The sequence below is a fragment of the Myotis lucifugus genome, unplaced genomic scaffold (genome assembly GCF_000147115.1).
Source record: "Myotis lucifugus unplaced genomic scaffold, Myoluc2.0 scaffold_404, whole genome shotgun sequence".
NCBI lineage: Eukaryota > Metazoa > Chordata > Mammalia > Chiroptera > Vespertilionidae > Myotis > Myotis lucifugus.
This window is the reverse complement of record NW_005871452.1, coordinates 570,304-584,266: the sequence shown is the minus strand read 5'-3', so window position 1 is coordinate 584,266 and position 13,963 is coordinate 570,304. Positions and strand designations below refer to the sequence as shown.

At 37.1% G+C, this 13,963-nt stretch overlaps 2 protein-coding genes across 2 annotated transcripts in view; one reads left to right on the top strand and one right to left on the bottom strand.

The window, feature by feature from the left end:
* CENPP (centromere protein P) overlaps positions 1 to 13,963 on the bottom strand; it is a 217,401-nt gene that overhangs the window by 129,563 nt on the left and 73,875 nt on the right. The window lies entirely within an intron of this gene.
* Positions 4,296 to 13,751, top strand: OMD (osteomodulin). The gene is made up of 3 exons (XM_006102201.3): positions 4,296 to 4,570; positions 11,233 to 12,186; positions 12,699 to 13,751. The coding sequence occupies exons 2-3, from the start codon at positions 11,247 to 11,249 to the stop codon at positions 13,025 to 13,027; spliced, it is 1,269 nt and encodes a 422-aa protein (XP_006102263.1). The 5' UTR covers positions 4,296 to 4,570; positions 11,233 to 11,246; the 3' UTR covers positions 13,028 to 13,751.

The window sequence follows — 13,963 nt, the reverse complement described above, 5'->3', positions numbered from 1 at the left end:
GAGGGCGTGTGCAGGAGGCAGCCAATCAGTGATTCTCTCTCATTATTGATGTTTCTATCTCTCTCTTCCTCTCCCTTCCCCTCTCTCTCAAAATTAATAAAAATATTTTTTTTTAGAGAGTTGACAGACAGCTCAAGGGGAAAGAATGTAATACTGAGAATCAATTTGTAAGTGTATGGTGACAATAGCATGTCAGACTGGGCAGAGAAATGCAGGTATTCAGTTAAGGCTACTGGCCCACCTGGAGAGCCACCCAGCAAAACATTCAGGGGGATGACACCTCACAATAGATATTGTAAAATTCTAACAAATTAGAAATTTAAATGCAAAAAATGTAACCATAACAGTTCTAGAAGAAACTATGGATACCATGGGAGCATTTTCCTGATATTGTAGAAATAGGGAAGGTAGCAAACGCTAGGAGGACCTTAAACAGAAATGTGTAAACAACTTAAAAGTTTTCACAGCAAAACTGCTAAAAACAAAGTCAAAGGACAAATGACAAGCTGAAAACAACAGTTATGAGTCATACATAGGCCTTATTTCCCTAATATATGAAGAACTCTTAAAAGTCAACCAGAAAGAGACCTACACAACAGGGAAAAAAGTAAAAGTTATAGATATCTTCAGAAAAAGAAGTGTACATGGCTGCAAAATATAAGAAAAGAAAATCAAACAGGTTCACAGAGAAATGAAAACTCCAACTATAATACCATTTGACCTAGCAGATCGTCACAAATAAAAACTTGATTAACTGTATAGAGGAAGATGTAACAGGTGCCCTTGGATCTTCTGTGGAGATCAGCCGTTTTACCAAGGATCCCTGGTCTCTTTTATTCGAGGATGGTATTAGAAGCCAAGATTTCGGTGCTGGGTGTTTGTTGCTGATAGTGTCATTGCTTCCCGGCCCTCTCAGCCCACAGCCTGGAGGTAGATGTGTGTACTCTGGCCCCTGTATGCACACACATCTATAAACACTTCTAGATGTAGCCACCTGTATATGTATGAAGCTGACCCTGAGTTCATACTGATGTCTCCAGCTCTGACCCATCACCACGTGGATCATTTCCACTGCCTCCCCCTTGCTTATCTGTAACCTCCACCAGCAGGGAGACACAGGGTCTCTCACTGGCCGCAGTTATATAACCATTCTGTTCCAGCACACCTCACAGTGGTGTCCAAACTGTTTCCCTGAACCCCTGTGCTCATTTGTTTTTACCCCTCTACCTTCTTTATTCTTCTCCATTGCACTTCACACCACTTGCAATGTTTATTTTCTAATTTCCTCCTCCATGACAAAAGGGACTTTCACTGCTGGGTCCCCAACCCTTAAAACTGCCTTGAATGAAGAAGGGGCTCAATAAATATCAGCTGAATTATTAAACAAATGAAAAGTCTTTATGCTTATTACCATAATTAACAAGTCTCAGTCAGGCCTTTCTTATTTAGCAATTCGTTATTTTGCCTTGAGATACTGTATCTACTTCAATCAAATTATAATTGAGGAGCCCTGGCCAGGTGGCTCGGTTGGAGCACCGTCCTGTTCATCAATAAGTTGCAAGTCAGGGCACACACCTACATTGTGGGTTCCATCCCCAGTCAGGGCATGTATAGGAAGGAGGCAATCAATCAATGTTTGTCCTCCTTTTTCTATTAAAAAAAAAAAAAGGAAAACAAACAAAACAATAAAAACATCTTTGGGTGAGGATTTTAAAAATTATAATTGTAGAATATAATTTAACCTTTTCACCAATTCAACTGACTTCTTTCCTTAATTGCTTCAATTATAACCACCTAACTGAAACAGCGAACTATCACAATCATAGCTTCTTTTCCTCTAAGGCAGTGGTTCTCAACCTTGGCTGCACATTAGAATCACCTGGGAATCTTTTTAAAATCCTGATTTCTGGGCCTCATCCTCCGGAAATTGTTTCTTTGTTATTAATGTTGTGGCCCCACCCCATAACAAAAAAGAAACAATTTCCGGAGGATGAGGCCCAGAAATCAGGATTTTAAAAAGATTCCCAGGTGATTCTAATGTGCAGCCAAGGTTGAGAACCACTGCCTTAGAGGAAAAGAAGCTATGATTGTGATAGTTCGCTGTTTCAGTTAGGTGGTTATAATTGAAGCAATTAAGGAAAGAAGTCAGTTGAATTGGTGAAAAGGTTAAATTATATTCTACAATTATAATTTTTAAAATCCTCACCCAAAGATGTTTTTATTGTTTTGTTTGTTTTCCTTTTTTTTTTTTAATAGAAAAAGGAGGACAAACATTGATTGATTGCCTCCTTCCTATACATGCCCTGACTGGGGATGGAACCCACAATGTAGGTGTGTGCCCTGACTTGCAACTTATTGATGCACAGGACGGTGCTCCAACCGAGCCACCTGGCCAGGGCTCCTCAATTATAATTTGATTGAAGTAGATACAGTATCTCAAGGCAAAATAACGAATTGCTAGATAAGAAAGGCCTGACTGAGACTTGTTAATTATGGTAATAAGCATAAAGACTTTTCATTCGTTTAATAATTCAGCTGATATTTATTGAGCCCCTTCTTCATTCAAGGCAGTTTTAAGGGTTGGGGACCCAGCAGTGAAAGTCCCTTTTGTCATGGAGGAGGAAATTAGAAAATAAACAGGCCCAGAAATCAGGATTTTAAAAAGATTCCCAGGTGATTCTAATGTGCAGCCAAGGTTGAGAACCACTGCTCTAAGGCTTTACTTGAACCACCGTCCCCACCACTTTTTTAAAATGTATCTTTATTGTTGAGAGTATTAGAGATGCCTCCCTTTTTTCCCATTGACCCCTTCCAGCCTGCATTCACCCCCCACCCCCAACCCCAGGCCTTTACCACGTCATTGTGTCCATGGGTTATGCAGATATGTATATAAGTTCTTCCCTCTGATATGCCGCTGTCTGTTCCATGTTTCTATGTCTCTGGATCTATTTTGTACGTCCACCACTCTTCCTCCCTCCCCCAAATCCAAAACTCTCAGACACTGCCAAATTCATTTAAATTTCCTAGACGCTTTTGATTCCAGCTATCTATTGATAAATATTTTTTCACATTTGTTAGGAACTTAAACAACATAATCATTATCATAAATTCAAATCACAGAGTTAAATGAGGAATTACATTAAAAATTAAACAACTGGTTGTAAATTAATCTTCCAAAGAACTGTGAGAGCATGTAAAATAATTTTTGAAAAAAGTACACATATTTGCTCTCTGTTCCTTAGTGTGGAAGCCTGAGGTTTAAGAACAAAGACTAATAGGAAACATATGGAAAAGATCAGTAACAAGATGAAATCTTGGTCCAAAGTCGGTCAGCCACATTTTACATACCAGCGTCTCAAATAATAAACAAGATTTTTCAATATTGCCAAAGTATCACTTGAATTAATGTACACTTTTTAAAAATCTGAAGTATAACAAAATAGTGTGAATTCTTTGTAAAAACCCAATGACAAACACTATTTTGAATGGAAAGCAAAAGCAAAATGAATTCCAGAATTTACTCTACCTTATTACTTTGCATAATCTTGAAAGAATCTCCCAAAGAATGAACTCAAAAAGTTCACTGCCAAGAGATACAAGTTAACTCTCTTTTTAAAATATGAAAACATTAGTATAAAAATATATCAATTAGGCAGGAGAGACAGTTCAGTAAATCAGAAAATGGTCTACATTTGCAAAATAAAGGCAATGGTAATTGGTCAGCAGAAGCTTCTAATTCCATCTTATTCAATACTATGTACGTGTTTTTTATACTACTAATAACAGGCAAACTAGAGATATACTTTCTGAGGGCAAAATACTGAATTCTATAAAAGTAGAGATTAATTTTTATTTCGAAAGTTATTAGAAGCCATTCTAATGAGTATATTTGGGAGGAAGGTGATAGCTAATAGAAAAGAAGATATAATTCTTTGTATGAAAAAGTTATATATTTAATCTGTATCACAATGACAATCTATTTCATTTAAAAAATTAACTAGATGTGAAATACTATGTTTCTAATCCTAGTTTGAGTCTTAATGAAAGAAAGCACTGGTATGAACATTAGGGTATCAGACAAGCAAGGTCTCCAAATAATTCTGAGTTCCACCTTAAATTGCTGAGACACTGTGCTCTTTGTTACAGTGGGCCTTAATTTGAAGAATTCTTTGGCATGAACATGAAAATAAAAACAGTAATCAGTACATGCTGTTTCATTTAGCTATGTTTGCCCTTCATATTAGAGGAAATTCTTGCCACACCTCAAACCAAACTTAAGGGGAAAAGAAAGAAGTAAGCCACATAAATCTGACCAAGAACACAAACATCTTAATTCGAATCCACAAAGTTTTGGATAATGAAAAGAAGTACATAATTTTAATTCAACCCAAGTGTTTTCCAGGCAGATTATATGTGCTTAAATTGCAACAGTGATTCAAGAGACAGTCCTATTTGAGCATACAGTTACTGTGGATTTTTAAGAGACTGAGTTAAAGAATTTAGGAATTTCTGATTCATTTACAGGATTTGCAAATTCATCAACCCCTGAAAACTAAAGCAAACTCAACAGGTATGATGATAAAATAATTTTCCATTTTTAAGAAAGTATTCCTACTGTTTAAAATAGAAAGTATATTTGAATTGTTTGATGTTAAAATAGATTGCAACCATCATAAAAGCACAACTTTTTGAAGCAATATCTGGTAAAGGCTACATTAAAACTCTGATTAGCCAAATTATTCAGGGAAAGAAGTATTATAGTGAATTTTCTAACTTAAGATCTACCCTCTATATAATCTTTGTTTATATATATTTTTGTTTTGAATGAAAGGTTTTTAGATTAATGGAATAATTTTCTGTCTCTCAACTGTAAATGACAAACACCTAACAAGTGCCTGGAGCCATAGATCTGAGCAGTGCGAGAGACTGGTGGCAGGGAGATGGGTGTTTGTACAAGTTTTCACTCTCTACCGACAAATACCTGGTATAAGAATGTTTTTGTTTTCATTTGCCTTTCTCAAAGATATGAGTGCTCTATCTAGTACTGAAGGATCTAGTTTCTTGAGTATTGGTTATTTAAGATTTAAATGTATTATGGCTAAAAATAATTTTGAAACTTCTGTATTTTAATAGCAAAAGAGCCTTATTTCCTTAGGCCTTTGAGTGTAACAGTGATGGCATACTAATTCTACAGAGTTAAATTTAAATCTGCTTTAAAAAAATTCTGAATCATATACTAATACTAAGTTTCTTATATTCTAGTTTCTGTGGCATACCAAGAAAGCAATTAAGTCTATTTTAAAATAATAAAATGCTATGAGGCTTTCCAACAACTTTAAACTTTCAAGAACAAAGTTCTATCTGGTCTTAATTAGAATGTTCCTGATGAAAGCAGGAGTGCCTTTTTCCAAGTTAGAGAAATGTTATAACATTGAAACTTTTATTGCCATAATATGAAAAATTCACACTAATAGATAGTTTTTAAAACTGGTAACTTGTATTTTACTTTCCTTTTCACATTTGTGATTTTTCTACCACATAATGTAAGAGGAAAGTGAAGAATACAGTATATTGTGATGGAGACACATTCAATAGACAAGAGAACAGCCACATTCTCTGTGACCATGTTCATTTAAAGAAATATCTGTGATGAAATAAATGCCTAGAAATAATCAACATTAAGAACATTAATGTTCTCAATCAACATTAGTTAATGAGCATCGTTAATGAGATGAAATCCATTGATTTATTAATCCAATCATACATTCAACAAAATGTTGAGCATTTATACAGTGTGAACTGTACTAGATTCTGTGAAAAATTAGAGGTCAGGAAATGAGATGCTTGACAGTGAGTTATAATGTTTTGCTATGAATTATCCTATAGGAAACAAGGCATAAATTATAGAACATAAAAGGTCAAAAGTAATAAAAATATGCTTAGTAAATGACTGAAAAGAGATTCATTGAAATAAGAGATCATTGTAATGGACAATTATCATGGGTGAAGTTGAAAAGGAATAGAAGTAAGAGGAATAGAAAATAATGGGCATATAGATGGAGATAGGATGGATTTCACACCAGAAAGTTACTAATAGTCACAAGGCTATGATCTGGGGCCCCGGTTCTCAAGAAGTAAGGACAATGATGACAAGCTCAAATGTAGAAGAGAAACCTTAGGTCAGGGGTGGGCAACCTTTTTGTGCCAAAACCAGCAAAATCTCTAACTCAAATTCTTCTGCGTACCAACCCTAATTTTTTGAGAACATGTTACGCCTACTTGATATCTCTTAATGTGTACGTATGTGAAGAACCTTGAAGAAATAATAAAATTCATTCGAGCGACAAAAACACAGTATATGATGATGAAAAATACATTTATTTTTTAATGTCTACATGTACACTGATAGTCCGACAGAAAACTTTACAAGACTTAACAAAATTCATCACTGAGAACAAAGATTCACAATTGTAAATAGAAGATTATAAGAGAGGGTTTCGCGTGCCAGCAAAAGTTACTGGCGTGCCATGTTTGGCACGCGTGCCAGGGGTTGCCCACCCCTGCCTTAGGTCTTCTTAGGTAGCCAAGGAGACCAAAAGTAAATGCACTAAGAATCCCTTCATTTCCAGAGAGACCCCATCATCTAAAGGTCTTTATTCCAGGTAAAAGGTATGCAATTAGGTACAGGATCAAAAGTCTCCTCTAGATCTTCTTTTTTCCCCAATAACTTATCATAATTATTGGACAACAGAATTTTGACATTAATCCTCAAATGTAAGGTTACTAATTGGTGATTGCTAGCTTTTTTTTCATTTCATTGAATTTATTGGGTAACAGTGGTTAACAAAATTATACAGGTTTCAGGTGCACGATTCTACAACACATCATCTGTACACTGTATTGTGTGTTCACCACCCCAGTCAAGTCTCCATCCATCACCATTTATCTCCCCATACCCTCTTCTTCCTCTCCCCCCTCCCGGCAATCACATTGTTTTCCTTGACCATGACTTTTTCTCTTTTTTTTCTTTTTTGTTCTATCCCTCCACCCCCTTAACACAAAATTCAGAGTTCTGATGAGGAACACTCTTCAAAGTTCAGCTATGTAACAGTAAGCTTCTGAGACTCCTACATGCCATGAGCCCACGCAGCTGCTTATCTTTGCTTCTACTTCTATTTTCATCTTTCTGGGACACAGCAATCTTATAGAACTCCAACTCCATGCATGGTATAGTGAGACTGACATGAAGTATGAGAAGTACTTTAAAAAGTTAATATACTATATTATAAGTATAATAAAATACGATAAGTTTAATATATAACTTATCAGCTAGTGAATAAAATGTTTAAGTTGTTCTATACCCATTCCTGTTAATGTCCAAATGCCTGGGCCAAATGAATATCTATATTAAAGACTTCCCTGTCCCTACCAAGCAGGGCTAAGCCACCAACTGCCACAGCACTTGTGTCTCTATTGTGAGCCACATTTTCCTCTGCCTGACAATATGGTGTGTTGTGTTGAGTCTCTCCCATCCACTAAACCAGGGGTCCTCAAACTTTTTAAACAGGGGGCCAGTTCACTGTCCCTCAGACCGTTGGAGGGCCGGACTATAGTTTTTAAAAAAACTATGAACAAATTCCTATGCACACTGCACATATCTTATTTTGAAGTAAAAAAACAAAATGGGAACAAATACAATATTTGTATGGCATATGGCCCGTGGGCCGTAGTTTGAGGACCCCTGCACTAAACTATTACTCTTTATAGAAGGGACCATGCCTTCACAACTTCATTTCTATGTTCCCCACCAAGCACAGTGCCTAATCCCTAGGAATTCAAGACATTCATTAACTTTAGTTAACCAAACCAAATAACTACTAATAGTGATAAGATGCTTCCTAACCATGTTCACACTCCCCATTAAGCATAAGTCACTAAGGACAGCAGGTGAGGGAGGCCCTCCCCCCCATCTCCCACCCCCCAGGGCAGCCAGCAATGAACTGCCCTCTGGAGAAAGACCACACTCCTGCATGCATGAACACTGCTGTGTGAGGATCATGGCTCAAGTACACATTAAATTATGTGCGGTCCCAGAGTGTAAATTCCTCAAGTCAGAACTCAGGCCCTAAGGAATTTACAGATTTTGGTCCAGATTGACTGTAACAGTTCTATTTTGCTCCTTCAACAGTTAACCACCAGTTTCCCAACACCCCAGCCTTTGCTACTTACATATTTTTGCTCATCTCTTATATCTGGAAATCTTCCCTATCTTCCTCTATGAGCAACCTAACATTCTTTCAAAGTCTTATTCAAATTGCCACATCCTCCATGAATCCCACAGATAAGAAGGAACAATGGATCAAGTCTAATGAGATTTACAATAAGAAACTTTATGAATTTCAAAATCACAGTTTAAAATACCAAACCATTACTATTTTGACATTTTCCGTAGATAGGGATAAGATTAATATATAATGAAAATATATTAAACAAATGGTTGATCCTATTTTCTCGATAAAAAGAAGCAGCAAGGTCACCATCGAAAATCAATTGAGGTTTTGGAGGCTTGTCCAGGAGAGAGAAGAGAATAGCCCAAGCAGATGTTGCTGGGCAGCATTGGAATGGTCATGAATTTAAAGTTCTACAAGTTGGCATGGTCCTGGTTTTTTCTTGTCATATTTAGCTGCCTGAGTCAGGCCGAAAGTAAATGGAGAACTGAAATAACCAGAAGAGTATGAAGCTGTAAGGGGCCAGAAGCTTATGGCATGTGCAAAGGAGTGATGACAGTGATGCACTATGTAGTCTAGGTTGGTAAGAAGGAATTGAGTGTACTGGGAGGTATGGATAAGGGGCAATGAAAAAATAGTAGGCTCAATATATTTTAGATCCCACTGAAACTGAAGAATTATTGCAGTTAGAGTTACTACGTAGAATAAGTTAAAAAGACAGGAGATAGTGATCAGAGCATGAAGGGGGTTGCAGCCTGGTAACGGCAAGGCCCATGGTATGGATGCATGGAAAGGAATGAAATGGTGGGGAAGACTGGAGAAAATATAACTGAAAGCAAAGAGATCAAGGGTCTCTGACTCTACTTGATTAACTACTCCAATTCCCAAATACACACAATATTTAATTCTACCAAGTTTTAGTTTCTAATAAGAAAAGATATCAGGGTCTATAGCAGCCTTTCTAAAATGAGGCTCTACCAGAGAAAATTATTTAAGTAACTATTTTTTCAATTATCCCAATGATGAAAAATGGCTAGTACCATTCTACATGAATAGGAGATAACATAATTTAATTCATATAATAACATGTTAGGACATTAATTCTCCCATAAAACCCTGGATCACAAGGACAGAGAAAAATGGATTCAAAATAAAAGATATGATTCTTTTTTTTTTTTAACATACTTATTACTTTTGAATCACAGTAAGTGGGCAGAGCACATCTCATATGACCCTAACAACTACCAGATGAGATAAGCAGCTAAACAATTATTCTTACTTTATTGGTGAGGTAAAAGGCAGATATGTTAAGTGAAATGATCATCAGAAGTGATAGGACTTGCCTGACCTGTGTGGCTCAGTGACTGAGTGTCAACCTGTAAACCAGGAGGTACCGGTTTGATTCCTGCTTAGGGTTCCATGTGCCTCAGAGATTAAATAACTGGATTTTGAAAACTGTTTCATGGGGAAAATCTGAAGTCATACTTAGGCGTGGGTAAAAAAAAAAAAAAAAAACACACACACAAAGAGGAAACATGATAGCTATTTTTAATATCTAAAACTTACACATAAAAGTTAGTGTTCAATGTTCTCCCAAAGGGCAGAAAAGAGTATCAGCAAACAAGTTGCAGTGGGAAATTTTGGTTAATATCAAGAAAGAATCCCTTAGATAAAAGCTCTCTAATTAAAACATAAGGTTTCATCAAGAGACCAAATAGCCATAAGAACACCCAGCATTTATAGTGAAGTAAACACTGACTTTGGAGTTGAGAAACATCCTGTTGTCACTGCAAATCTATAGTCTAGTAAACTAGCAAGACAAACTAAGATTCTCTTAAAAGATGGTTATTTAGTCTGGTTCGATGCAATATGTGACTTTAAAAAAGACAAAACAAAACAACAACAAAAAGACAAAACATCCTTACTGCTATTTAAACATCATTTTTCTTCACCCAGCCCCAACCCCCTCCCCTCTGTCAGTCTGTTCCATGCTTCCATGCCTCTGGACCTATTTTGTTCATCAGTTTATTTTATTCATTAGATTCCCATATAAGTGAGATCATACGGTCTTTGCCTTTCTCTGACAGGCTTATTTCACTTAGCATTATACCTTCTAGGTCCATTTATGCTACTGCAAAAGGTAAGAATTCCTTCCTTTTTACAGCCTCGTAGTATTCCATTGTGTAAATGTACAGCTTTTTTATCCACTCACCTACTGAGGGACACTTGGGCTATTTTAATTTTGGCTTGAGCACTGTCTATTCATTCTGGACATTTTTTTATATCTATACTAATAAAAGGGTAATATGCTAATTAGACCAGACATCTTCTGGACGTCCTTCCAGACAAGGCCACAGTGGCGGGGGGCCAAAGCAGAGGCGGTTAGGGGCAATCAGGCCCGCAGGGGAGAGCAGTTAGGGGGCGATCAAGCCGGCAGGCAGAGTGGTTAGGGGTGATCAGGCTGGCAGGCAGAGGCGGTTAGGGGCAATCAGGCAGGCAAGGGAGCAGTTAGGGGCATCAGGCTGGCAGGGGAGAGCAGTTAGGGAGTGATCAGGCTGGCAGAGGAGCAGTTAGGGAGCGATCAGGCTGGCAGGCAGAGGCGGTTAGGGGTGATCAGGTCGGCAGGCAGAGGTGGTTAGGGGCAATCAGGCAGGCAGGGGAGCAGTTAGGGGCATCAGGCTGCAGGGACAGTTCAGGGCGATCAGGCAGGCAGGCAGGTGAGCGGTTAGGAGCCAGCGGTCCCGGATTGCGAGAGGGATGTCCAACTGCCAGTTTAGGCCCGATGTGGAATAGGATCGGGCCTAAACCGGCAGTCGGACATCCCCCCGAAGGTCCCGGATTGGAGAGGGGTGCAGGCCGGGTGAGGAACCCCCCTGCCCGAATTTCATGTACCAGGCCTCTAGTATTTCAATAGATATATATGTGCATCTCTCAACTTACACAAAAATTTTTCTAAATTTCACTATCTTTTCCCACAATATATTTCCTTTTCTCCTTGCAATAGGACAAAAAGAAACTATGGGCTTTTTAAGTCCAGTATGTATCCTTTTCTTCTTTCTTGGAGGCAAAGTATATTGTCAATATGAAAGTTATCAATGGGATGAAGATTATGACCAAGAGACAGATGATGTTTACCAACCAGAATTCCATTTTCATCAAAATGTGGACTATCAAGTGCCTTTTCATCCGCATGCTTTAGGCTGTGCCAGTGAATGCTTCTGTCCACCTAACTTTCCATTATCCATGTACTGTGATCATCGCAAACTCCAGCGTATCCCAAATATTCCAGCACACATTCAGCAAGTCTATCTTCAGTTCAATGAAATTGAGGCTGTGACTGCAGACTCATTTATCAATGCAACTCATCTTAAAGAAATCAATCTCAGCCACAACAAAATTAAATCTCAAAAGATTGATCATGGAGTGTTTGCTAAATTGTCAAATCTACTACAACTTCAACTACAGCATAACAACTTAGAAGAATTTCCATTTCCTCTTCCTAAATCTTTGGAAAGACTTCTTCTTGGTTACAATGTGATCTCCAGACTGCAGACAAATGCCGTGAATGGACTAGTAAACTTGACCATGCTTGATCTCTGTTATAATCATCTTGATGATTCTATGTTACAAGAAAATCACCTAGCCAAAATGGAAAAATTAATGCAGCTCAACCTATGTCATAATAGATTAGAATCAATGCCTCCTGGTTTGCCTTCTTCACTTATGTATCTGTCTTTAGAAAATAATTCAATTTCTTCTATACCAGAAGGTTACTTCAGTGAACTTCCGAAACTTCATGCTCTAAGAATGTCCCACAACAAACTACAAGACATCCCATATAATATTTTTAATCTTTCCAACCTGATAGAGCTCAATGTTGGACACAACAAACTGAAGCAAGCATTCTATATTCCAAGAAATTTAGAACACCTATACCTAGAAAATAATGAAATTGAAAGTATGTAAATTTTCATTATTTTTTAAAGACATAATCTATGCTTTATACATTGTTGAAAATGATTGCTTTAAAGTTGGCTAGGAAAATGGGAGAAACTGGTCCCAGAGAAAGGTGTGCTATAAAGTTTATAGTCTTTTCTATTAAATTTTATCACCTTAAACATTGAGAAATAGTACTGTAGAGTATATGAAGAAATATGTGTATTCTGAGTAGTGGGACTATAGAAGATTTTCATTTTTTTCTTTTTGAGACTGTTTCTAAGAATTTATTACTTTAATAATTTATTTATTACTTAAATTACTAAGTTTCCAATGAAGTCATTTATTTTGATAATATAGAATTCATTTATAGTTTTATGTTCATTTTGTTATTTGAGTAACTGTAAAAATAAACCTAATTCCACTTATAAGTATTCTAATTAATAAAACTAGATCTATATAACATTTTAACAAAACCCGATATAGGATGATGAATGTAATATAGCAAGACTAATTTTTAATTTGTATTTTCAGATATCAATGTTACAGTGATGTGTCCATCTGTTGACCCACTATATTACCACCATTTAACATACATTCGTGTGGACCAAAACAAGTTAAAAGAGCCAATAAGCTCATACATTTCCCTCTGCTTCCCTCACATACATAGTATTTATTATGGTGAACAAAGAAGCACTAATGGTCAAACAATACAACTGAAGACCCAAGTTTTAGGGAGATTTCAAGATGACCCTGATAGTGAAGAACATGATGATCACCAAGAAGACTCAGAACAAGAAGGAACAGAAGAAAATGTTGACCCTCACTATTATGGAAGTCAAGAATGGCAAGAAACTATATAGGTGTACATTTATGGCTTCACAAAACTTATAGCTCATGATAATAGATGAAGAATTATGTGTTAGTATAAAATCAAATACTTAAATTTAAGGTATTGGTATACCATCTGCATAATTACATCCAATTAGAATTTACTCAAAATGATACAAGCCTTAAGAAATATAAATTAGAATAACAAGTGGAAATCAAAAACTAAACTTTAAACATAAAAATTTTATGTTGAGAAAAAGTGAATATGTCCTTTCTATTAACAGTAATTTTTCTAAGAATGATGATAGAAGTAGCATCAAAAGCTTTGAATTACTAGGAGGATTATTTAAATGCAAACAGGTTACATTCCTGTAATAGGCAGCCATTCACTTAAGGAATACATTTTTTTTTTTTACCTGATCTCCAGAAAAGTCTATTTGGATCGTATTACCATCACCGAATCCACCCCTTGGCCCTACCACTTAGTGCTTAAGATGATACTTCTGATTTTCAAAAGATGCCACCCTACTAAGGACCCAGGCAAAGAGATTCATAAAATAAATGAATCCTATTTTTCCCTTAGAGCTTCAAAGCAACAAAATTTTAAACTCTGTGTTTGGATAACTAAAAAACACCAAATTATCTCATTACAATCTGTATTTAGCAAATTTTCAAAAATTCCAAAACAGTCTTTACTGTGTTCATTTTAACGGGAATAAATGTTTTATAGTAAACTAAAGGCCCAGGGCATAAAATTCGTGCCCGGGGGGGGGGGGGGGGGCTGCTCCCCTCAGCCTGGATTGCGAGAGGCCGCAGGCCAGGCCAAGGGACCCCACTGGTGCACAATCAGGGCCAGGAGGAACAAGGGAGGCTGGCCAGCCGGGGAGGGACCGCGGGAGGGCTCTAGGGCATGTCCGGCCCATCTCACTCAGTCCCAATCTGCAGGACCCCAGCAGCAAGCTAACCTA